This window comes from Arvicola amphibius, chromosome 12 (genome assembly GCF_903992535.2).
Source record: "Arvicola amphibius chromosome 12, mArvAmp1.2, whole genome shotgun sequence".
Classification (NCBI taxonomy): Eukaryota; Metazoa; Chordata; class Mammalia; order Rodentia; family Cricetidae; genus Arvicola; species Arvicola amphibius.
In genome coordinates, this window is record NC_052058.2 from 19,491,219 (window position 1) to 19,517,682 (window position 26,464).

The 26,464-nt window shown below is 40.5% G+C and overlaps 1 protein-coding gene across 4 annotated transcripts in view; it reads left to right on the plus strand.

Moving 5' to 3' along the window:
• Nucleotides 1–23,464, plus strand: part of Rgs7 (regulator of G protein signaling 7) — a 270,718-nt gene extending 247,254 nt beyond the window's left edge. For 3 of the 4 annotated variants that reach the window (XM_038349251.1, XM_038349249.1, XM_038349253.1), the window contains 4 exons: nucleotides 1,602–1,788; nucleotides 2,874–2,963; nucleotides 15,677–15,754; nucleotides 22,834–23,464. In XM_038349251.1, the coding sequence (XP_038205179.1) occupies nucleotides 1,602–1,788; nucleotides 2,874–2,963; nucleotides 15,677–15,730 (331 nt within the window). In that variant the 3' untranslated portion in view covers nucleotides 15,731–15,754; nucleotides 22,834–23,464. The remainder of the gene's footprint in view (nucleotides 1–1,601; nucleotides 1,789–2,873; nucleotides 2,964–15,676; nucleotides 15,755–22,833) is intronic. The other variant, XM_038349250.1, reaches the window with a different exon arrangement.
• The last annotated feature ends 3,000 nt before the right edge of the window (nucleotides 23,465–26,464 follow it).

The window sequence follows — 26,464 nt, forward strand, 5'->3', positions numbered from 1 at the left end:
CCATGGATTCTTGAGTGTGCTTTCTTGTTGTCTTGTGGAGTTTGGAGAATCCTGGGGATTTTTGTTCAGTTTACTAAGTAAACTTTTCAAGAAAACAAGTGGCCCCATGGGATGCTGAAGCTGAGTCCTTAGTTAGATAAGAGAGTAGGGAGGGATACCTCACCTAGAGCCTCCACAGGCATCTTAACAGAGGCTTGCAGGCTGAGATTGAGTGATGAGGAGACATCTTGGCTAAAATCAAAGAGCAAAGACACAGTGTAGTATGTTAATACTGGGTGGGCTTCGGGGAGGAGCTGAATCACTGTCAAGATTTTATGTTTGTTTCACCTTTGTTATTTCTTATGTTTAATCCTATGCCAGACTAATTTTCCCAAGAGAGATTACACATATGAACTCTAGGGTTGAGGAGATGGCTTGCTCAGTAAGGACTTGCTCTATAGGCTTGGGGATCTGAATCTGATGCCCAGAACCCATAATACAAACAAGTCTAAGTCTGACAGTGCATCACACAGCAGTCAGTGCTACACAGGCAGAGACAGGAAGATACCCAGGCCCCATTGGCCAGCCAGTCTCACCAACTCAGTAAGCTCCAGACCAATGAAAGACACTCAAAATCTGAAGTGGATCAGGGACTGTAGTTCCGTGTAAAGCACTGGTGGAGCATATGTGAGACCCTAGGTTCAATCCTTGGTTCTTGGATTGGATTGTTGATATAATTCAAAAAGTAAAAATGCTTTCACTGAGACCCACAGAGAAAAGAAAGAACTGAACTCCCACAGACACATCTATATTAACACATCACACACGCAAGCACACATGCGCGCGCACAAACACACACAGACACACACACATGCATACACTCACCTATAATAAAGAAAATGAAAGTGAAAAAAACTAAAGAGATGGCCCATTCAGGAACATGCACACACAGATATTAAATATATCTTATTTCTTGAGTTGTCTATATATGTCTATCACATTTCTTTTCCAAGATCATCTCTAGCAACTTAGGAAAGTCGAGACCAGCTTGGGCTACACAAGACCCTATCTTTAAAAATAAAAATAAAACTGTAAATGTCTGTCCCGCCCGGTCCTGAAGCCCTTTTAAAATGATCATTCAGAGGCTTAATATTAATTACAAACTATTTGGCCTTTTAGCTCAGGCTTATTACTTATTAGCTCTGACAACTAAATTAACCCATTTCTATTAGTCTATTTTTACCACAAGGCTTGTGGCTTGTTACCTCACATCTTGCTTCTCCAGCAGTTGCTGGTGTCTCTCTGACTCTGCCCTTCTTCTCCCTTATCTCTACTTGGATTTCCCACCTGGCTCTATTCTGCCTGGCTATTGGCCAAATCAGCTTCTTTATTAACCAATGATAATTAAACATATTCACAGCATGCAAAGGGGTTATCCCACAGCATAAAACTAGCAAAAACTAACTTTTATGCCTTTGAATATGAGTCTTAAGAGAAAAAGCAAGCTAGTGGGGGCCTGATAGTAGAATCCCCAGAGAGAGTGAGTGCTAGAATACTGAATTAACATTGCAGGAAGGCCCAGGTGCATCTTCGGGGCTCAGAGATGCTATGGTGTTTTGTAGGTTCTGGCTGGCAGTGGAGGACCTGAAGAAAAGGCCTATCCGAGAAGTACCCTCTCGGGTGCAGGAAATATGGCAGGAATTTCTGGCTCCTGGGGCCCCCAGTGCCATTAACTTGGATTCCAAGAGCTATGACAAGACCACACAGAGCGTGAAGGAACCAGGAAGATACACGTTTGAAGATGCTCAGGTCAGTACATGGTCTAACCTCTCAGAGCCATGAGGCCCACAACTCTCTGCAGTGTTTACAGCTCAGGTAACTGGACATTTAATAAGTTTGATTGATTGAGGACAGAACAAAGACATTTCAAAGTAAGTCATCTTTTAAACCCCTGGGATTTTTTTTTAAAATATAAATTTAGTGTTTGTACATGAGAATTTCATGGGCCATCCAGGACACTCTCACCATCGTGCATAATTGTACAACTAACTAATATTTCACTAGACTTGGAAGACAATAGAACATATAAGTTCCCCTAAACTGCCAGAACCAGAGCAGAACCTCCCGGGTTTTGGATCAAGGTGGAGTTAAATGACGTGTTCTTTGCTTGACTTCTTCGTCCATCAGCAGTCATCTGTAGAATGCAAGAGAGGCTAGGGTGTAACTCATCAGTAAAGCCTTGTCTAAAATACATGAATCTTGACCCCTCCATTCAAAGGGTAGAGAGAGGGAGAACTCTGCACTCATTAGGAATAGACGACCAACAGATTGCCATATAAGAAAAAAGAAGCACATTGGAAAATTTGTGCTTTCACTAACCCAACAACTAATTTCCAGCTTGTGTTCTGAGTTAAAGTAGGTGTAAAAATAATTTGTCATGGAATTGATTCCCAAGAGTGTGATCCACCTGGACTACCTGGCTCACCCAGCAGCTGTAGGTGCCAAGAGCCTCCAGGATGACTGTACAGTCTTGACGTCACATTGTCCACTTTGGGCTTGGAGTCGTGTTCAAGATTACAGATTAACAGATTTGTTTCAGTTCTCAAAGTTTCCACACATACCGATGTGAAGCTATGTCCTCTTGAGTAAGTTCTATTATTAAAATGAGAACATATGGTTTCTCCTCCAGAGTAGCTCCCAGCCCAATGTAAACACTGATCTGGGAAAGAAATGATGGCCTGAAAGACCCAAATGCCCTGTAAACATAAGGTGTTCTTATCAGCGCTGCAGTTGCTGTTTGTAGCTCTGCATTTGTTCGTTAGCTACCCGAGTCTCCTCATTATAGTGCTTTATTAAACTGATAAGGGAGCCCCTTACCCATTCTCTCTTTCCAGGAGCACATTTACAAGCTGATGAAGAGTGACTCCTATCCCCGCTTTATAAGATCTAGTGCCTACCAGGAACTTCTACAGGCAAAGCGAAAGGTACTAGTTCTTTGTGACCTCTCTTGACCTTAGCTCCTAGTTGTAATTAATGAAAGTAAATATCTCTGTTGGGCCAGGGTTTTAATGACATGGTAAGTAGCCATTCTCTAAGACCTTTCCCCACCCATCCATTTCTAAGGGCCATTTAAGTTGGTTTTGTTTCTGTTTGTTGATTTCTCTGTGTATCATTTTTTCGGTTGCTTTGGCAGATGTTCATGTTTTACAAAGCCTATTGATGCTGTTTTCATGTTTGATGTTAATCTTTAGTGTTTCTAGCTAAAGGAAATGAAAAACTCCAAGTAGAAAAAAGTTGAGTGCTAAAACTCGAAGGCAGTTGTGTTTGCTTACAAAGCCGGCGTGTGTGTTTGTAGAGAAATATAAACTTACTTTTTTCAAGGATAGCTGCTAAATGACAATAATGTTGGCAGATGAATAGTTTCATTTGACTTATATCCCAAACTACTTAGTATCTTGATAACCTATTTCCAACTAAGATGATAAGCACACACATTTGGGAAGTAGTAGGAGGAGTAATAATGGTACTGGTGGTGGTAATGATAGACTTCAATAATTATTTGTAATTGAAGTCTCATGGCACATAAATCCCTTAAATGACCAATGTAACATTAAACAGAAAATATGTAGAGAAAATCAACATTATTCATTATTTTTAATGTTAAAAATCCATAAATTCTTAAATTTCTATGATTAAGCTACAGTTCTGTTAATTTATCACTTAAAATACTGTGATTTTTTTCATAGCCCATTGCCTTTACAGATAAAAGTAGTTGCAAGTAGCTATGCTGCCCAACGTGGCAACTGTTGATGTTTAAAATGTATTTTAATTAATTGAAACTACACAAATTTCTAGCCAACTGATACAAGTTTGAAGATACTCAGGTTACTCAGTACATGATCTCACCACTTAGAACCACAAGACTGACGGCTCTCTGAAGTTCAGGTGAAGTTCAGGTAACTAGCTAGAAAATAAGTTTCATTGACTGAGAACAGAACAAAGATATTTCAAAGTAAATCATCTTTTCAACCCCTGGGAAAGTGCTCAGTCATTGCTGCCAGAGGCTTTGATAAGAGGCAGAATCAAGGCAGATATCCATCCTTTGAGCAAAGTCTAGCCTACAGAAAGTCTGTACCAAATTAATGTTATCAGCAGAAGTTCAACCCTCTTAGAAATTAGGAGCTGATTCTAAAGAAATTTCACAAAACTTTCAGATAGTTAGGCTTTGTAACTGTCAGCATAAAAGCTTGCCATATCTTCCTCATTTCTGCTTAATTTTGCTTTAAATTGTATCATTTTGTTTGCTCAAGTCTAATTTTGGGGTTTTATGATGAAGTCACCCACAAACAAAAAACCTGGATCCAGTGGTGAGAGGCACCTTGGCAGTCCCATTGCCATGTGGGCATGAGTTTCATACGTGGCCTCAGTGGAGCGTTACTTTACCATCCTGTCTTTTTCTGTTCTGTTTTTCTTGCTTTTTTTTTTTAATGTTCCCTTGTTCCCCTTCACCCTACCCCACACCACAATTTAAGTCTGGAAACTCAATGGATCGCAGAACATCTTTTGAGAAATTTGCTCAGAATGTGGTAAGTTTTCATTTTTTGAGGAATTACGAGTCCTTATCTCCAGTGAAAATTTCCCTGTTTTAGCCCCATTGACCACCTTGCATTGACACCAAAAGTATTGTCTTTACTTAAACCCATAATCCTGCTTCCTACTTATCTTTCTCCCCAACCCTTTAGAGAGTAGAAAAAAGCTGTCATGCAGGAACAACCACATGGGCTGAACTAAGGTTTGGAAAGAAGTGTATAGCATGATGTATCAATGAAGGAATTAGTTACTCTTTGTGTCTATGTTCCATGTATCCTTTTCCCTATTAATGATAGCTGCATGCATTTCTTTTGTTCTTGCCCACAGCTCTTCATTATGCTTAAAAAGTTAAGACAATGAAAGTTCTGTGCTTTCAACCTTTGAAAGGAGAAAATGGTCAATTGAACAGTTTAAAGTCGAGTGGCTACTGGTAGCAAGCCCATCTCCCTACCCTTAAAAAGACCCACCAGTTTCTCGCTCTTATGCTGTATTTTCCAAAACTGTGTTGGAAATTGTTGCATTAATCTTGAGAAACTAGTAGCTTTTCTCCTAGAATGTTCTTAGCCTCTTGCCATGTGTTTTGGTGATATATATATATTTGTTTGTTGGATTCTCTTCTTATTTTTCTTTTATTTTTTTTTTGTACTGTGCCAACGCCTTTGGAACTTTCTGACGTTGTGTGAGCTCAAACTAAAGACTTCAACACATTTATTTTTATAGGGCAGAAACATCCCTATTTTCCCATGCCATAAAAACTGTACACCAACACTGAGGGCCAGCACTAACCTGTTATGAAAAGAGGTAGAACAATCTTGGTTTCTACTCAAGTTTGTCTGCATCATCTGTGGAGTCGTGTGGTTAGCTCCATGCTGCTCTTTGTGTGTGTACATGTGTGTGCGTGTGTTGTGGCTTTTGCTGTAATGGTCAACTTAAGTGGAGCTATGTGTGCTGAGATAGAAGCAACCTGAATTCAACAAACGCAATGTCTGTCTTCAGTTTCCTTCATAGATTCCCACCACTCGGTGGGCAATGCTAATCCACCCTACACCTGTTATGACTGCACAGAGTGTTGGAAAGACTTTCAACAGCTACATAGACTTTGACCAGTCAATGTGATTACATCAATTGAAAGGATAGAGGATGAAAAGTTCGAAGAGTTAATCACACTACACACTTCACAAAGCTTTGGCTATCTCTATTGGAATCTTAACATAGAATTTCCTTTAAAATATCCCATACGTCACAATGGAGAAAGACAACAACAAAATATCTCCCTAAGACTCTTACTAGGAAAAGAAGCGACAATATATCATCATGTCCTCTGTGTACTGCTAAAGAATTATTCAAAGTTAATCCCTTTCTAATGCAGTGTGGAAAGAATATTGGGTTTTTGTTGTTTTTTTGTTTTGTTTTGTTTTGTTTTTAGAATGTAATGGAAGTTTCTGTGATAGAATTTAAAGTAGTAACATGACTTGGGGGAGATGGAAGGGAGAAATAAAATATCTTTTCTCTAGCTCCAACACATATCTGAACCACTTCCACGCTTCTAAAATAGTACTGCATGGTACACACTGGGCACCTTAGGAAAAAACCCAATAAGAAACCAGGAGAAACTGGTCTTGATCAGCTCTCCTTTCCACCAAAATGTATGCAGTTACCAGCAAACACAGTGCTTGATCTCTGGGCCCTGCCGAAGGAAGAGAATATGGCTCAAAAGTGCCTAGTGGTATAAACAAAATGTCAGTGTGTACGGGGAAAGCTGAACCCCTTCGTTTGGTGCTAAGGAGAAAGAGGGCTATGTGTAGTTGGAGGAGGCTCAGAAAGAATGGGATTTAACTGTTTATCTGGGTAAATGGGACTTCACTAGGCAAGAGGGGCTGAACTTTCTTTAAAAGGAAGGGAGAGGGAGACCAGAAAGACTGAAGAAAATAAGTTGAATATTTCTCTCTCTCTCTCTCTCTCTCTCTCTCTCTCTCTCTCTCTCTCTCTCTCTCTCTCTCACACACACACACACACACACACACACACACACACACACACACATATAGAACATACTAATTACTTTCAGATACTCCTCAGATAGTATTAACTCTTTTCCATCTAAGAAAATAAAAGTGGCATTTTTATTTTTGGAATATTCTGTTTGGATGTTGCTGTGAAGAAATCATTAAGGAAACCAAAGGTCTCAGAATGAACCCAAGAGGAGTTCAGGCTGGGCAGCTGTATTGGGAATCATAAATGTTGACATGCTAAGATTCATCAGAGACCATAATAGGATCAATAAAATGATTTCACCACAAGCAATACTAAGAGACGTAGTTAGAATAAAGGCATATGAGGGGAAAAGTAGAGTTTGCATAAGCATTTCAATGGAGGCCTAGGCACAGGCGGCTCTGACCAAGCAGAAAGACTACATGACGGACAGTAGGCACGCAGAATGGAGCAGAGAAAACACACATCAGCAGGTCTCACTGTGAAACTGGGGGAAATGAGGTGACAACAGTGACCACTGATTACTCGCCATGCAGCAGGCACTGGATCAGGAACCTTGTGCTATGTACATTCACCTGACCCTAAAAGGTGGAAATTCTAGTGCATATTCATCCACCTATTTTGTAGGTGAAAAAATTAATTGGAAGGTGCATCTTCAAAGAATATAACTGTCCCAAAATCACACAGTGAAGTTTCTGCCCATGACCAAAACTTTAGTTCCTGTTTGCCATCCAGTGACAGCCTCCCCTCCAACTCAGATCCACTTCAGGTCAATGCTGGCTTTAGGGAGTTCAGGTTCTGTGTTCCCAAATAGCACATTTATAACCTGGCTGATAAGAACAGAATCACGATTTTCTTTTCTTAGCCCAGAGTCAGTGTTTCCCAAAGTCAAAGGAACCTTCATTCGTTATCTGACCTCTCAATCATGCCTGCTGCCTACCGCCATGCCCACTAGAGGACATCCTTACAGCAGAGATGCACGGCAGCTTCGGTGTTTCCAGGACATCTCTTTCCCTTCATAGGATTGTTTGTTGTCTTTATGCTCAACAGTCCCAGGGTGCTGTGGGGCAAGTGTTAGCTGCCTTGCTTTCCCAGTGAGGCCACTTTCCCCGCGTCACTCATTGCTGAGTATTATAGCCAGATTGGAAGCAGAATTTGCTTACTTGAAGCCTGTTCCTCTCTACAGTCCACCTTTGCTCTTTGCACTGAGCCCCAAACAGGTGATAATGAGTGTAACTCACGCTTGTGCGTTGCCTTCACACTGGCTTATCTTCAGCGAAAAAAAAACCAACTCATTTATCTGTGGCACGCTCTTTTGTTTCTCTACTTTTCTTACCATTAGAGAAATTCCTTAAAGTCCATCTTTCAAAGGTCACTGTGTCCTTTCATGCCCTCAAGTGTCACTCACACTAAGTTGACTTTATTCTCCTCTCCTGCGGAGAATACTCTGTGCTTTACAGAGAACATACTCTGTTCTTTACAGAGTATGAAAATGGTTTGCTTTCTCCTTCACCATCGAGTGCATCCCCATTGCTCCATCTGCTTAGCTGCCACGATGCCCGTTTACCACAGGGATGGCACAGAAGGGCAGACAGGACATCACGTGAAAGGGGTGCATGAAGATTGATTAGCAATGCCATCTGTCAAGGTTCATAAATTGAGGACCAATGACGCATCTCTCTGTCGCTTGTGTGAAGAGGAAATTGAATCAGCTTGGCTTTGAGTTAGAAAAGTAGGAACTGTGGAAATGAGTACTGGGGGGTGTTAGTGACGAGTTCCCAGGAATCCAGTAAGCTAACCTCTTTCTGGAACAGTCCTGTTCTGTTCCAGTGAAGACAGTTATCTTTAGAGCCTTTCAAAGAGTCAGTAGAAAAACCATCAAGGTCTTCTGAGCCACACCATGCCCACACTCTGCTCTGGCCTACATGGGCTAAGTTGAAGCACCACGCTGTGTTGTCACCTTCTGGAAGCTGTACTGCATCGTCTGGAGCACCGATGGGGACTTCATGCCAGATTTTTATCTTGATATTCTCATGTTAGGGAAACAACCCTGGGCCTCACATACACTGGTTAATACTGTACCATTGAGATAACCACCCCAGTTCCCACTTTATGAGACAATTTTCGCAGGAGGCTAGCTTGAACGGGAAGAGTTGATCTTTCTGAGTCAATTCTTCATTAACAGTGTAGCTCAGTGGTTTCAGTATTGACAGAATGAAATACAATCACGAAGCATTAAACAATGAGAAAGATTCAAAACTTGTTTACTCTTGAATGCTCTTTTTTTTTAATTAAAGCTAGTATGTTTGCTTTCTTTGTCAGTTTTGAGAGAGGGCTTCCCTTCATAGCTCAGGGTTGCCCTCGGACTCTCTGCCATCTTGCCGTTATCTCCTGAGTGATGGGGTTCAGTGCTCCACCACCACACTCTGTTGCAATGAAATTCTTTATCTAGGTTTAAGCAGAATCCGTGTTAGCGGCAAAACGTCCTTCAGCCTTGGAGTTTGATGTGCTTATTTACAGTTCAGCATGAAGTCTGGTTCTGCATCTTATCATGCGAGTTTTAGAAATCATTTCAACTACCAAACCCTAGCTTCCCCAACTATTTATCTCACTAGCCTGAATCAGATCTTACCTTAATTTTTCATGGCTATTAAAGATCAAAATATGATCAGTATCCTTCAAGTTAAATATGGATTTTATTCTCTTAGTATAGTCATTTAAAAATTGAACTCATTATTTAATTATAATATAACTGTATAAGGAAGCAATCTCGCTGTGTTTAATCTCGTTCTTGATTTTTTTTCCCTAACCTAGGATCTCACATTAGTGATAGAAATGGTCCATTCTGGATGGCAGGAATAGTCTTCTTATTTTCCTGTTTTCCAAAGCTACTCGTGTTATCCTTCGATGGCAGAAGCTCAGTAGTATGGAGCATGGGGGCCCTTTGTTCCATCCTACCCAGCTAGCTTATACCCAAAATAACCACACAGAAATTATATTGATTAAATTACTGCCTGGCCCATAATCTCTAGCCTCTTATTGGCTAACTCTCACATCTTGATTAACCCATTTCTATTAAATCTGTGTATCACCACATGACTGTGGCTTACTGGCAAGATTCTAATTTACGTCCATCTCAGGCCAGATATTCATGGTGTCTGCCACACTTCCCTTCTTCCCAGAATTCTGTTCTGTCTATTATACCTACCTAAATGCTGCCCTATCAAAAGGCCAAGGCAGTTTCTTTATTCAACCAATGAAAGCAACACATAGAAAGAAGACCCTCCTATACCAAGCTCACCCTTGCCAACTGGCTCCTCCATTGTTGAGAACTGTAGGCATTTTCCAGGGGGTCTTGCCTTGTTTTCTAAGATTCTGGTCTTTTGATGAATGACTTTTAACTTGGTTTTTATTAAACAAAGTAAAATATGTACTGTTTAATCTGCCCACCATGACTGTAAATATTTGGGGAGCTTGGTACTGTTAAGCTGGGAAGTTGGGTCCTGAGTGATGCTGTGAGTTCTGTGTGTATAGTTCCCTTTCTGGTCCATCCCTGCCTGACTTTGGTTTAGGATAGATACAGAGTACTCCTGGCTGAGACTTGGCTATTTGGGATTCCCATTACGATAGGGTGATTGAACTGTAAGAAATCCTCTGAAGTACCTAGAAAGAAAGATATAGCCTTATCATTACAAATCCTAGACCAGAAAACTTACCTGGCGATCTAGCGCCCACTCCTGTGTTCCACTCATGCTGTTGTTGTATGGACTGTTAGCCTAGGCTTTAGACCATTTGTCAACATCAGCACGTATGGCATCTCTGTTGTGTGCTAGGTCATGAACTAGTCCTGTGTACGTTTTTAAAGATAGCTGGCTGGACTGGGATGTAGCTTTTTAACAGGACTTTTGTTTGGCATATGTTAGGTTCTGGGTGCCACACTCAGCACCACAAAAACATTTCTTCACATATAGATTAGCTCATTTATCCTTGCTCTATCATGATATTGTATTCTGCCACAAAGAAATAGGGGCGAAACTGCGAGCATTCAGAGAGGTTAGCTTATACATTGTAGTTCTAGCAAGGAACCTGTAGCTGTTTCCATGAAGGGTTTCACATCTTTAATAGACATAAACACCCTCCGTAATGAAGCAGACTTGCCTCACATGAACAGCCATCATAGCATGCAAACGGATAGAAACTGAAAGAGGAAAGCTTTATGTTTCATGTCTGTGCCCCCTGTGAGTTGACTGTAAAGGTTCTATGCACACCCCCCACCCTCGCCAGCTAAAATGCTATGTCTTTTATTGCTCAGAATTGCAGGTACACTGCAATTAGGAAAAACTGCATTAGGAATCCCTATGACACCTTGGGTGAAAAACACTTAGGAACTGGGCGTTGGACCTCTCCAGCAAACAGAAAGCAAACCTGATCAAGAATGAACTTCTGTCTCCTCTTTCCTCCTTTATGGATCTTAAACCCATCTCTTTCATCATTTTTTTTTTTTTTTGTTGGCAGATACGGCAATCCATCTTGTTTTAGTGAAACTGGTTGTGGTAACTACTTGCCTGAGAAAATAACTTCAGTTTCCCTGCAGCGTGATATAAATCCACTGGTGAAATGTTCTGGACCATGTAGCATAATTGAGTTTGGAGGGGGGAACTTTATTCTCCCCTGACAGCATCATTGGTTCAGAAATTGTCACTCAAGGTTATACACACTATGGATTAGGTGTGGTGAATGCTTGGCTACAGAGTACCCACTGCACTGCCAGGGGCTCCAAGGGAGCGCAGGTGTGACTGCCGAGAAATGTCCAAGTTGTTCTAGAGGTGCCAGAGGCAGAACCTCTATCAGAATTGTCTAAGTTCTATTGACGTCAAGCCCTGGTTTTGTGCTGTTGGTTGGGAGGCCTCAGGGATGACCATCAGAGAGACTTCTGAGATAAAAGTATAGCTCAGTGGTAGCATGCATTTGTCCACCACTGGGTTCATAAATTACATATCAAATAATAGATACTGGGTCCCTACACTGGGTAGATACTTTGCTCTCTGATTGAGAATACATAGGTAATAAGACACAGCACCCTGCTCTGAGCAAATTTTAATTTTTAAGAAGACAGAGATGACTCAGATTACTATCTTGGGATGCTGCTAGCATGCGTATCTAAACTGATTCTCTCTTCCTATGGAAGCTGATTGTCCAGTGAACAGAACGAGATTCCTACTTGCTTCCTTAATGTGCATCATCGTGGAAGCCCAAAGCAAACAGGGGAAAAGGAGTAGAGCCTGAGGAAGAGGCCTGCCTGATCTAAACTGAAAAGAGTCCTGAGGACTCAACAGACTCAGGCCAGGGCAGTGTGGCAGCTTCCAGTGGGAGCAGCAGAGCACAGAAGAGAGCTGAGGAGCCAGATGGTGTTCTGCCACCACTAGGGCTGTAGAAGATGGGGGGGAGTGGGGGATCCTTCTATAGGACCAGCGGCTACCATTCTAACACACACCTTAGGTGATTCTGGGTAAAAAGGGCTGCTCAAGTAAGAGAAGAAAAGGAGGAAGACAATTTGGAATCCCAATGTGTTGACTGCAACATTTTAAAGCCATATTTACTGAAAATTGAGATTAAGCTTCAAACTGTCTAATTTAGGATTCATAATGTTGATAAAGCAGTTTTTCCTTGTCACTGTTTTAATTTGAAGATTTCTTGAGCTTAGATTATGACTCTGGAATGTCTCAAGTTTCATATTATCTTATATCCATCCTCTGAATTGTCACTGACTGAAGTAGAAAGACCTGGGAATGTTTGTATGTATGTAAAGACTTAACATCACAGCCCCTGGCAACATACTTAATCATCCACACAACCTTGTTCTAGATTATCTCATTAAGCAAAGTGGAATGCAACGAAATTAAATACACACAATCTCGCCAATCTAAGAACAATGGTTGTGGGTGTTCTCTTCTAAGTGTGTTTCATATAGCTGGGAAAAATGTGAATAGAACTTTAATAGTCAAAGATAAGGCTCCTGTAACATGAGGGGCCCAGGCCTGCTTGTTTGTTGGTTTCTGTCCGGCCCAGTACCCCACAACTGTTTAGCCCCAATGGAATAACACAGAGATTTCTATAAGTTATAAAGCTGATTGGCCCATTAGCTCTAGCCTCTCACTGGCTAACTCTCACATCTTGATTAACCCCTTTTTCTGATCTATGTTAGCCATGTGGCTCAGTACCTTTTTCAGTGGTTGCAGATCACATCTTGCTGCTTCGGCAGTCTGGGCAGGAGTGGGAGGAATCAACTTCCTCCTTCCCAGAATTCTCCTATTCTCATTACATCATTTCTACTTTCTGTCTGTTTTTCCCGCCTATACTTTCTGCCTGGCCAATCAGCATTTTATTTAAAACATTATTGACAGGTTACAGACAATTCTCCCACACCAAGCTCCTTATGACATCAGATTTAATTGCCACTAACAGTAGAGTCAAGTTTCAATCGTGTCTCCCTATGTGACCATTTACTTGACCACTCTCCTTTGACCAAGTCAACTATTTCTCATTTTCTTTTATCCATTCTAAAACCACATGTGGGGCCATATATGTTTCTTGATGCTCCCTATGAAACATCTTTCAGAAAAGTGAAAGGCACTTTGATGCTGATGGAACGTTGTGGGGGTAATTTTTAACTCTTCTATCATTTGTGCTTATTCTTGGAGACCATTCACAATAGCAAGACAAGAGACTCTTTTGCAGAACTTGCAAGCTTTTGTGTGCTTAGAAGTCTTAAGAGTGCACCTGTAGCCATCCTGCTGTGGTTTCCATACACCCTGGCAGACCACACAAGCAGCCTGGATTGGACAAGATCAGCTGGTGGCAAACAACTTCATACTCTTGCTGCTGCACCATTCTTGTTTGCCAGTGGTCGGGGTCCGAGTGGGATGAACAATATTCGAAAATCCCACATTCTCTCATTATTCCTGTGTCCTCAACCAGTGAGAAGAATCAATAAAACAGGCTGTGGAGATTACTGTCCCTTTAAAGTGCAATCCATCAACTGTTATATTAATTCTAGAAGGAGAAAAAAAAATGTTCAACTGTCATTTGATTTGTTTCTCCAAACCATACAGATAACTTTGACATTAAAGATTTTTTTTTTACTTTTATCTAGTTCATGAACAACATACACGCAAATGCACACTAGTCATTGCTTAGTTACTACAAAGGGGAACAATAACCACCCACAAATAAGAGTATTCAATTAAAATATCCATATTACTGTTTAATAAGAGCGTATTACTAATATCAAGAGTAAAACAAAAGTCATTGGGAAATCTTTCTCTTTTCCAGTTTTAAATGATAAATCTACAAAATGTTCTGAAAAGATACTGGAAAAAATATTATTATGCTCATCTCAGAATTCAAAGGAATTTCACAGAACCTGTTCATCCAGAGCAGTCCCTAGAGTCTTCTACAGGCTCACTATGCTTGCTGGCCCCTGGCTTCCAGAAACATGGCACATATAGGTGGCAGAGGCATCAAATCCATCATTAAGAGATCCACCCCCACTTGTTTCCAGGATCATCTACTCTTCTGTGGTCTTCAAGTGTCATTTCTACTGCTTCCTGTAACTAAGCAGAGCCATGCAAACCCCTCGTCTATGTGACCACAGGGGTATCATTTGAAGTCATGGTATATGTCACCTCTTCCCAAGTTTTCTTGCTGTTTCCCTCAGTTAAAATTTCTAGCTTGCTACCTTTCTAGGTGGGATCCCACTTCCCACATCCTGACATTACCAGTAGCCTAGAAAACACAGAGCCTGTGAGCTTGTCCCCTGTTCAGTGAGTTAGAGTCATTCTCTGTGTGTCTCTGTCTCTGTTGCTGTCTTTCCTGCAGTGGTTATAAGCATCTCGGGACAGTGCAGGGGAAGGATTGCCACCTTAGCAGTGTTCACACTCCAGCTCTTCTCACCAACTATCAGGACTTCTCACTTGCCTGCATCAGAGCCCCTGCAAGGAATCCTATAACACACCTTTATGGAAAACCCCCCGTTCCCATCCAGACCTCTTTCATGCCACTGGAGTAAAGACCATGCTTTGTGAGCCCCTGTCTTACACAAGGCAGTACCACCCACCCTTTCCACAGAGCAATGTTAAGCACAAAGCCAATGATACAGCGGATAGGCTGCTCTCCCGTTAGGTGAGCTCAACTCCACAACCATCATTGGAATTGTACAGCATCAAGTCAGTTGTGTTTCTTTTTACAGCTATTATGGAATCCTTACATTTATATATATATATATATATATATATATATATATATATATATATATATATATATAATTTATTAACACATAAATAAAGTATGAAATGTGAATCTGAAAATGATATTTCTGTGAAAACTGAGCAAGAACACTTGGAAAGATTTGATAATGTGAAGATACCTTAAAAGTTGTCTTCAGATTAAGTCTGAGTGAATCTTGCCTGAGAAGGGGCACTCTCCTGCATTTCCTTTACTCATTTTGTATTTTCTCACTACCTTAACTGCTCACTGCTGCTTGCTCCAGTCCATCAAAAGCCCTCCTAGATCACAGCCAAGCACAACACGTAACATGTGACCCAACAAGAGCTATCACCTCCCTAGATTTGTCTTCTTGACTATCTAGCTGGAAAACTGCGTCAGCTTTCTGGCCCCAACCTCTAACCATAACCGAGTAGAATCCTTTGGTGCTTTAGCTAAAATGTTTTGAAACACTGTTTTTTCTTTATTAACTGTAGTTATGTTTTCTACTCTTGTCTTTTGTTTCTAGACTTTTTGTTTGTCGCTTATTCATTTTAATGTAAATATGAATTTCTACCTTCTTCCTGTTTTGCCCTGTTATTAAATTTCATACTTCATCTCTGTACTTGCTGTCTCTTTGGAGTATCTCTTGGCTAGTCTTTTGAAGAGGATGATCAAGTTTGCATCATGCATGCATTTTCTCTGCAGCCTACTAACGTTTCGTTCAGGCTAACAAAGGAAATGCTCTAAGGTGTTGGGAAGACAGCAGAAGCTACTGCTGTAGCGTACAGCACACCTTGGAGGTGGTCATTTGCCTGGTTATGAACTGCATCTTTCTCTGTCTCATCCACAGAGATGCCATGAAAGGCTGCTCCACGCCGTACTTAGCCCAAGAGCCTTTGTTTAAAGCAAGCTCCTGTCCTCAAATCTGGTAAACCCTTTCTAACAACTGTCAATACGCATGTCCAGACAGATACACAACTAATGTAGTTGATGTACTGCAAGTTCTTGGTAAACGATAACCGGGAGAGAAATCTGCCATTAGGAGAATTAGCAAAGGAATTGGGCAGTTTTAATGATAAATGCAAATAGTCAATAAATATATTGACTCAAGTAAATATATAATAAATATATTATCCTCAAGTCATGAATTAGAAAAATGAGGTGATAGGAGAAAAGGGGGGAGGGAGGAAAGGAAAAGAGAACAAGGAAGGAAGGAAGGAGATAAAACTAGACAATCTCAAACTGCTCCTATAAGTATAAACTGTTACCTTTTTGTGGAATAGAATGGATAAAATATTCTAAAAGCTTCCACATTCTTGTAACTTTAAATTAATAATTGAATTTAAAGTAATTTAACCCTAATAAATCCCAGGTATTCTGGCATACACAAAAACATTCATTGCATCATGTAATTGCTAAATATAGAAATTCTGAAAGTTCAGAAACTGAGACTTTCTTAATCTATCAGAGTCTATGTTCTGCACCATTGCACACATATTAACATCAGGTTCAGAACAGTGGCTTTCATGTTTTTTAATACCACTGATATTTGATTCATTTTACATATGTGTATACTATATATAAACACACATACATGTAAATTACACTTGTGTAAGTTTAAATTGTATGGATTAAAACACTCCACAAGCAGTAAATTCCTCTATTGGGTAGATCCCATGTGCTATTTTCTAACCTGTTTTAGGATATTTAAATTTTTTCTAAACATGAATGTATCTACCTAAATTGATTTTGTCACATATTAGTTGGGAAAGCTGTTTTATAAGAAACGGATAGCTGAGCAATCAAGTGGCATGCATAGGTTAAATTATCTGCCACAATAAGTCAGCATCCATAGTATAATTCATTTTGTTTTAAAAAAGCTCTAAAGTGTGATTTTTAATAAAACAGTTGAAAAGTATTAGTTTTTAAACAATTTTTTTAAGTTTTATTGTTTCTTCTATTATCTGTATTTTTATTTAATGGTTGTCTACTTTATAATTTTAAATAAGGAAATGGGGTTATTTGGTTTATGATCTTTCTTAACCCATATAGAAATTAGTAGTCAGTGCTTACGTGTTTAATTGTTCATACCTATAGCCTCTTAGTTAAGAAAGTCAACATTCAAAGGACAGAATCTGCTTCTTCTTTTCTTCAATCTCAGAATTGCTATACATCTAACATTATAGGAAGGTGTATCCATTCACAGTTTCACTAGAATCATCTAACATGCTTTAATAAACTCATTTGCAGCCTTACTTAGAAGAATTGATTTTTATTAAATCAGGGAAGAACTTTTTGGACAGGCAGATTAGATTCAATTTCTTTTTAGCTATCTTCCAAGTTGAAATAACCAGATTCTGTTAGTGAATTGGTTAATACATCAGGTGAGATCAGTGTCCCTCCACCACCAAATCCTGTTCCCTCACCATATCAAGACTCTTCTGCCATGAATTAAAAGTGATTTAATCCCAAGATATTGAAACCCTTCTTACCTCCTTTTGTAAAATTTATTCTTGAAGTGATCATTCTGGTGAGAGGGTTCAGCTCTTGGAAGGAACTGTGAATTTATTTGTGGACTTCTATAAGCCTGGTATTGTTTAATAACTGTCAGTAACTTCACCAGCATGAGTGACATACAAAATAATACCCAGAGGCATATAAGTACATGGGAGCATAACTGAAGGAGGTGAATGGCAAAATCCGGGGGGGAGGGGCAGAGATGAGGATAGAACACTCATCACTGACAGCTGAGTAAAGCGCACAGTTGTGTGCAGAGAGAAAGAGAGAGAGAGTCTTGACTGAAAGAGCATCAGGTGCCAAGTCAGCTGAAGAATCATGTGTGAAGTCACACTAAGCAGACTAGAAGGACAGAGAAGCCAGATCGTGAGTGACTTGGAAATCTAGGCAAATAGTGAGACAAGAACATTTCAATACAAGAGTTAAAGAGATTATGTCTTTAGTTCATCTTTTTATATGAGTATGCTCACATGGTCAATGGTGTTGATTTCATGCCTAGAAACTAGGCGTTCATTAGACCACCTAAATCAGTGAGCAGGTAATCACTGGGACCTTATTCTAGAATGTGCTTATAAGTCTACAGGAACGTCTAGTAGCAGTGTGGGTATTTCCAGGACACCCGCAAGTAGGAACTGTAATGGAATAGCAAGAGTTATGAGGCTGAGTTAAACAGAAAGGTGAAAGTGTAGTCCTGGGCTTTTCACGCTAAGGTCAGGCTAAGGTTGGTGCCCATCCCTGTATCCCTGTAACTCAGCTCGTATCATCTTCAGTCTACTTGCTGAACTGTGTGTGTACTTCCATGTTGATCATAAACTTATGGAGTTGATCACTCAGGAAAATGGAGCTTCTTGTGCTTGCTTATGGGTCAAGCTAAGCAGAAAGGGGAAGTGGAAAGCTCTTTCTATGTTCCCATCATCCCAAGTTTCATGCTGTGGCTGAGAGCCTGGCCTTCCTGTCCATTCTCAGGGACTCTAAACACCTTGTTTGATCTCTCTGCTTTAAGACTAAGAATGCGGTTTTCAATCAGTTAAAAATCATAACTTTGAGTAAATATGTCTGTAATCTCAACAACTTGGAAGCTGAGGCAGGAAGATCATAAATTCAAGACCTCCCTGGCCTAAAAAAATGAGATCAAGGCTATACTGGGCAACATGGTGAGACTAAAATAAAATTATCTAAAAATAAAATTAAGTAATAGGGCTGAGGTTACATCTCTGTGGTCAAGTGCTAAGTCATGTGTGTGGCCCAGGGTTCAGTACTTAGACCAAGAAATGAACACCTCATAAGTTGCTGTTTGGGATCTTGTTGGTTCTTCTCTTCCTCATTACAGCAAACCTCTTGGAATCATGTGGGAAGGGAAAGGTGTGGTCTGGTGAAGGTGAAATTTCATAGTGAGACATACGGAACTTTGTTTAGACGACTCTTGTGCTGCAGGTTAAGCTGGTGCTCCAACTTCACCTCTGTGCCAGGCTCGATTGGTTCAGAAACTGATCACACTCTTGTTTTTCTAATATACTGTCCCTCAGCTACATACCACAAAGGCTTTCTTACAGTCTCTTGAGTTTTGGATTTGGTTGAAGTATCTGTGTTTATCTTTCCTGTAGACTTGTTTCTGCTGTAGTCCCTGTCCCTGAGACAAACAGGAGAGGCTGACATCACTTGACCTTCATGTAGTTCCAAAATTAAGACAGTTTCTCTTCATATGAAATTATCAAATTATTGTGAGCAAGCAATCTTGTAGGTAAATCCTACTGGTAAGGTTTTCTTCATCCCTTTTAATTGCTAGAGTAGAGAGTTTAGAATTTAGCCATGAAAATATCTCTAGTTCATCATTGTAGCTATCCAAAAATAATGGCCGGGGACCATTCTACATGGCTTCTAGGGCACTGACTCAAATGCTGTTGCAGTTGGCTCATATGCAATTTAAATGATGCATGTTTACATCCCTAGGAGGAGAGAGCAGTGTTCTTAGGTCTTTAGTACTTTCCAGTAGGGCGAGTCCTCTCTATAGGCACCAACGTCAGGTCTGGTCTTCTCCACAAGGAAGCAAGGCAGGTTGTGCACAGGGTCTAGATCTGTAAATCTAGGTGAGCCTGTCACCACAGGCTCTTAAGATCTGTCCACTAGCCGGGCGGCGGTGGTGCATGCCTTTAATCCCAGCACTCGGGAGGCAGAGGCAGGCGGATCTCTGTGAGTTCAAGACCAGCATGGTCTACAAGAGCTAGTTCCAGGACAGGCCCCCAAACCACAGAGAAACCCTGTCTCGAAAAACCAAAAAAAAAAAAAAAAAAAAAAAAAAAAAAAAAAAAAAAAAAAAAAAGATCTGTCCACTATTAGTTGCACCCAGTGCCCCTTTGTAATCATCATGGTACACAAAACCAATAGCTTGTGTAGTTGACAGTCAGGACTACACACGGGCGTAGGCTCACACACCTTCTCATTTCTGATCACTGTTTCTTTGTTAATCTCAAACCCCCAGGTTGACCGTGACACTGCTTCACTGTGGGCTTCCAGGAGAGAGTTTTTAAGCTATGTCTTAGGACAGAGCTAGTCAGGTTCACCTTTGACCAGAACTTATGTTTAGTGAAGTCTGTAGTACGCCAAATGTTAGCCGTCTTTATGATTTGCAGAAACTTAAAAACAAAACCACGAGAAAAGAACCACGTTCCCTTTTAAGTTAAATTTATAAATTAAAAAGTGACAAGGGTTTCTATCTAGATAAAATATAACTGTGCCTGGGTTTCAAATGACCTTTTATTCCAGTACAGCTATTTTAGTCTTCTTTTTCAGAATTTTGACCCAAATCATGGTAACCTAAAGTTTTAAGAGAAATAGTTCTTTCTTGGCCTAGCCTTCTTCTCTCCTTCTTCTCCACTAATGACATTAGTAAATCCCATTTCAAGACAAATTATTTCATCTCAGAATAAATGAGTGCTTACACATGGATGTGTGTATGTTAGTAACACATACCACAGTAGCAAATACAGCAAAGAGTAAGATCTTTAAGCACAGAAAAGTGCTTTTTGATGCTAACACCAATTAAATACATTATTGCCCATTTTGGATGGAGAAAAGGAGAACAACCTTGGTTTTCAGTTCCTTTTTGATTTCTTCCCTTTCACAGCATCAGAATAGTAGTGTCAGCCCTGGAATTCCTAAGAGATCTTAAAAGATAGTATCAGCAGCATTTACAATAGTAAGGTCATAGCCAAGATAAAGTGACTCCAAGGATGTCCTAAGAACTATTTTAAAACACGGGCCTGCATCAATGTTCCAAGCAAGGTTTTAAAGCAGATGCCATTATTATCTCCACTTCTGGATGAGAAGACGGGTGTGGGGTTGGAAGTGGAAGTCTTCATCCCTTTGGGCTGCTATAACAAAACATCCTAACATAACACAAACACTGCTCACATTACTAAGAGGCTGAAAATTCAGGATCGAGATGTCAGCCAATTCCATGGCTTATGGGGATCCATTTGGTGATTCACCAATGGTAGCCTCTTCCTGTGTCCTTACATGGAGGCCCAAAATCTCACTTGGATGTGTTCTGCAAAACTATCATGGGCAGGATGTGTGTGCGGATTACACACTGCTTTTGGGTATTTTCTTTGGAGGGGAGGAGCTAAGCATAGCCTGGGATGAGATGCTTTTCTTGAATATAGGGAACTTTCCCTGCCAGCCACTGAAAGCTAAGCTGGGAGCCCTTTTCCAACCAAGAGAAAAAAGTCTTGCTTCTCTTGGCTGCCACGTTGTCAGTCAAAGACCATACAAGATATAAAGAAAGCTTATCAATTATGAATTATGGGGTTACTAATCTTTACTAGCAAAGAGTTATTAATCATTTCTTAAGCATATCATTCTTTGCCTAAAATATGGCAGTTTGGGGTTGAATTTTTGTGCTTCCCAGCCAAGAAAAATACCACATGTTAAATTCTACAGTAGCAAAGATATAGACTAGCAGGTCAGACGTGGAGGATGATTAGATCTTCAGGGAGAAGGTTTGACAAATGTGTTTAAGAGCTTTGTGAAAGAGGCCGCCAGCAGCTTCTTCTCTTCTTCTCGTATGCGAGGACCAAAGAATGTACTCTTTGTGGACCAGAAGAAAGTCCTCTCAGAAACAACAAGAACAATAACAGCAACAACAAAAAAGCACATTCAGGCTCTCTGGACCGTGGGAAACACATTTCTCCTGTTGACAAGCACTCAGTTCCTGTGTTCTCACTTCTTGAGACAATAGCTTGAGACAATAGCTGTGAGTGACGATTACTGACATAGCCCTTGATCAAACTCAACCACAGTGGGCATCAATTCAAGGATACAGCTGTGACACAAGTTATTTCCCCAATACTGTAGTTTCTCCCCTCAAAAGTCCCTATCTCATCCCTTCCGACGGAAAAGGAAATTCAATGAATAGGTCAATCACTTTCATATTAGAACCTAGAAATGAGTGATAGGACAACTCACCAGTCAATAACCTGCATTCTCATTAAAAATATCAAGTCCCTTACAGCTCCAGCATGTTCACCATTATTAAAAACAACTTGGTAGTCAAGATTTTATAAAAAACAAAGAAACATAAAAATTCCACGTACTCTCTGTAATAGTATAATAGCAAAATATGTGGAATTAAGATATATATAGCATGCATATATATTCTGTATTCCATGTATATGTATACTATATATTCTATATTCCATGTATCTTAACAAACACACACACACACACACACACACACACACATATATATATATATATACATTTACATATTCCCATTTGGGAAAAAGACAAATGGGGGATGGCTAAACAATGTTGACTGAAAGAGGAATGAATAGACTTTTATCTCAAGACTCACAATTGCCTTCTTTCCCTCCATTAACTACAAAGGAAAGACTCCAGTCTGAGCTTCTACCAATCACATCTTCAGAAGTGCATGCTACGTAGGTCAATCCCACCCCAACCCAAGCACCTACTTGACCAAATGCATTCACATTGTTGTCCTGCAGAATAACTGATGCAGATTCTTGCTAGGATGTCTATTCCGGGTTGGGAACCTAGGCGTTGCCTCATAGCTCAGCCTCTGTGGAACGTTTATGGACATGTTTATGATTTGCTAATGTGTGCTGTGACCCCATCAGTCTGTTTGCAGTGGGGAGGAGGGGCTGGGAGGAGAGGGAGTGTTTGGGGAGGGAGAGTCATTTGTTTGATGTTTTCATGGTGGGAGGGTAAGGGAGGAGAGAGGGTTCATCATGATGTTGGAATTCAGGGTAACTTAAGGGGTTCAGTTTGGGGGCTTGGAAGGCAGAGCTCAGTACTAGAGCACATGCCTATTATGTGTGAGGCTTGCTTCCCAGGACCACACACCAAAAGACAAGGGTCCAGTTTTGACCCTAACACCAATTTCTGCTCTAGTAGCTCAATTCTACTATGGTACGGTTTTCCAGTGATGATGAATTATTTTCTTTCTTTCTTCGTTTGATATTTTTTTCTCAGGGGAAATCTCTCACATCCAAGAGGTTAACAAGCCTTGTTCAGTCTTACTAAAAGGATCGTCTTGGTGACATGAAAGCTGACCGGAGCCATTGCCCATACCTTGTAGCCCATTGCTGTTACCTGGAGCCGGGGACATTAGACCGAGATGTTGCATGAACGAAGGACCTGAATTGTTCTCTCCTGTGTGCACACTAAGGCATCGCCACCGCCAAGGGACTCTTTGCCACCCCATTGCCTCCATCTCCACCTGTCGTCTGCTTCCCTTGCCCCTCCTATTAAGCTGGATCTGTGTCTTTTTCCTTTTTTAACCAGTTCAAGTGAAGTAAACTTTATTTTTCCCCCTCCTCTCCTTTTATTAAGCTTCCGCTAGATACACAGTTCACTGAAAATTCAGTCAGTCACAAACTGGAAGAATTGTAAAAGAAAAAAAAAAGTATATATCAATAAGTATACACATGGCTTCACATTTATTAAATAACAAATTAGCACAGAAGGTGTCCTTCCACCCTTGTATCCACAGTCTGAAACAAATGCCCGTCTTCGTCTGTTCTCTGGACATTGTCTGTTCATGTTTCCTGCGTTTATTTTTATACCATATTTAAATGAGAAAACACCTTTTACTCCAAATGTATCAAAGTTGACCTCTTCTCTGTAAATTTGTGTATGTTTATATTGTTGTTTTATCTTTCATTAAAAGATGCAGAATCTCGTTGCTTTGGGAGCTTTTGGTGGTGGTGCTAGCTGTAAAAGGAAGTGAAGAGAAAGAACTCCCAGCCTGGGAGCTGCCACGCTCCAGTTTATCTCAAGTTTGGATGGGATGGAGTCAGGACCAGCACACTGGAAGCATCTCCCTGATGGGATGACCTGGGATCAGGGAGATGGTTTATCTTCTATGGAAAAACACCGCAAAGCAGACTTCCACATTTTCAGACCTATCTGAGGAGGACTTTCCAGCATATGATGAAATCTATGCTTGGCTGAATGCTAATGAGTATTTTAGTTAGAGTGGGGCTTGGGCAGTGATCTTTTTTTTTCTTTAAATCTTACTTCTGAGCTTACCCAAGGTCAGTGTTTCTCAGCTTTCCAGAGGTTATAGATTCTTTTAAGAATCAGGTGTAATTGCTAGCATCTGTTTGCCACTCGCTTATGGGCTCTGTCAGTGACTTTCCTCATGCTTGTGACAAAATTCCTACCAAAAGCACTTTTGAGAGGTGGGCTGTATTATGGCTTACAGTTTATCCTGGAGGGGAAGGCATGGCAGCAGGAGCAGAAGAAGGATGGGACTGGTCACCATTATATCCTTTATCAGGAGACAAAGGGCGGGCAGGAAGAGGAACGGGGCTACCAAATGTCAAGCCCCACCCCTCCGTGCTTCACTTCCTCTTTTAAGAGTCTACATCCTAATGGTTCCACAACACTTCAAAACAGCGCTCCATTAGCTGGGCAACAAGTGTTCAAAGAGAAGATTCTACAGGAGGTATTTCATCTTCGATTATTGATGAAGAGAAAACCACCAATTTGTTTGAAGTCACACAATGGTAAATTGAGATTAGAGAAGAGGAGCCTCTCTCCACCCTACATGGTTCTTGGCTGAATCTCATACACCAGACAGATTAAAGAGAAGCACCCATTGCATTTCCTTAACAGAAGCCTTAAGTGAGAGGCAAGTGCATATGAAAAGGCAGACTTGAACCAATGACTCTACCCTTCTCTTTCCTCAGCTGGTTTGACAATGTGGAGACTGTGGGAAAGTCTGATAGGACCAAAGGACAGGAGTAGAGAAGTCAAATGCAGGAGAAACAGCAGGTGCTGGGTGATCTGGTTCCTCTCAGCATCTACCTAAATTCATTCATCTTAAAATACCAAACAGGTCAGGATGAGGCTGGCTCAGCAGGCAAGCCTAATAGCCTGTGTCCAATCCCTAGAGCCCACATGGTGGAAGGAGAAAACAGACTCTCACCATTGTCTGTCTGACTTCCTTATTCATGGCATGCCACACTCCACAGATGTAGAAAATAAATAAATGGAAAATATTAAAGATATATATCATGGGCTAGGGAGATGCCTCAGGGGTTATGAGCCTTGTTGCTTTTCCAGAGGACCTGGGTTCAATTCCCAGCACCCACATGCTGGTTCACAACCATCCATAACTCCAGTTCTAGGGGAACTGATACCCTCTTCTGACTTCTCAAAGCACTAATTGTATACATGAAGGAAAAACTCTTACACAAAACAAAATGAGTAACTCTAATTTAAAAGATATTCAACACACAGGATATGATGTTTTGGCGTAGTGTTACATGTTGCCATCAGCATATAAATCCATGCAGTCTGACCTTAAGACCCATAACTCTTCCCTTTTTTTGATAAAAAAAAAGCCACGAGAAAATCCATATATTACAGAGGAAACATTTTTCTGACTCTCAGGACATTCTTATTCCAATCTCTGGAGTCCCCCATGGACACAGGTAAAACATCTTGATACCTTTCAAGGATGAGATAGTACCAAAGCGGGCTGGCTTCTTTACTTTTATCTATGCCATGGTATAGCATACCCCAGCTACTAAAATATATCAAGTTATCAGTGTCCTCTAACTATGTAGGACAATTTAAATACGGAGGAAGTTTGCCAACATCAGTGATATATCAGCAGTGGGGTCTAGTCCAGCAGATTAATACCATCACAAATTGGAAAAGAATCCGGAGGAAAAATGTGCAGATAGGCCGGAATATAAACGGTATAAACAGCTGGGGAAATTTTGATTACATACTTGTTTAGCTTTTGAAAAAACGCAAAATTCACTGGGTACTGGTAGCAAACACCCTTAATCTCATCTCTCAGGGGGCAGAGGTAGGCAGGTCTCTGTGAGTTCAAGCCCAGCCTAGTCTACAGAGCAAGTGCCACAGCAGAGAAGACATCACAGAGAAACCCTGTCTCAAAAAAAATTTATATTTCAAATTAAGTTAATAGACCTTCTCTCTTAAAAGGTATTGTTATTCAGAACAATCTTGGATAGCCCACATGGAAGCTAAGATAGAGCTCTGGTTATTAAGCTGTTACAGGGAGGAAGTGGTATGTGAAATGTGAGCTTCCACGGGTGCCTTGGGTTATTTCAGTGGTAATTTCCACCGCTGTGTTAATCACCTTCATTATCTGTGGGCCTACATCATGGGATCATGCAGAAAAGAAAGGCTAAGAATGGCATATGTCTGTGTGTGTGTGTATATATATATATATGTGTGTGTGTGTGTGTGTGTGTGTGTTTGTGTATATATATATATATATATATATATATATATATATATATACACATACATATATATGTATATATGGGTAACCTGAGTTTGATCCCAGGAGCCCAGTATGAAAATAGAATAACCCAAACTGAACATAGTTATCTTATATTCCCAAAATATGCTCTGTGACACTTGGGTGTCTGTGTGATACACATACACATGAGAGAGAGAGAGAGAGAGAGAGAGAGAGAGAGAGAGAGAGAGAGAGAGAGAGAGAGAGAGAGAGAGAGAGAGAGGATACATTTAAAGAGTTTTACAGCAGTTGAAGACACCCAGGTTTCTCTGGGAGTATGTAAAGGCTTTGACTAGCTTTCAAGAAGCACAGACTAAAGCT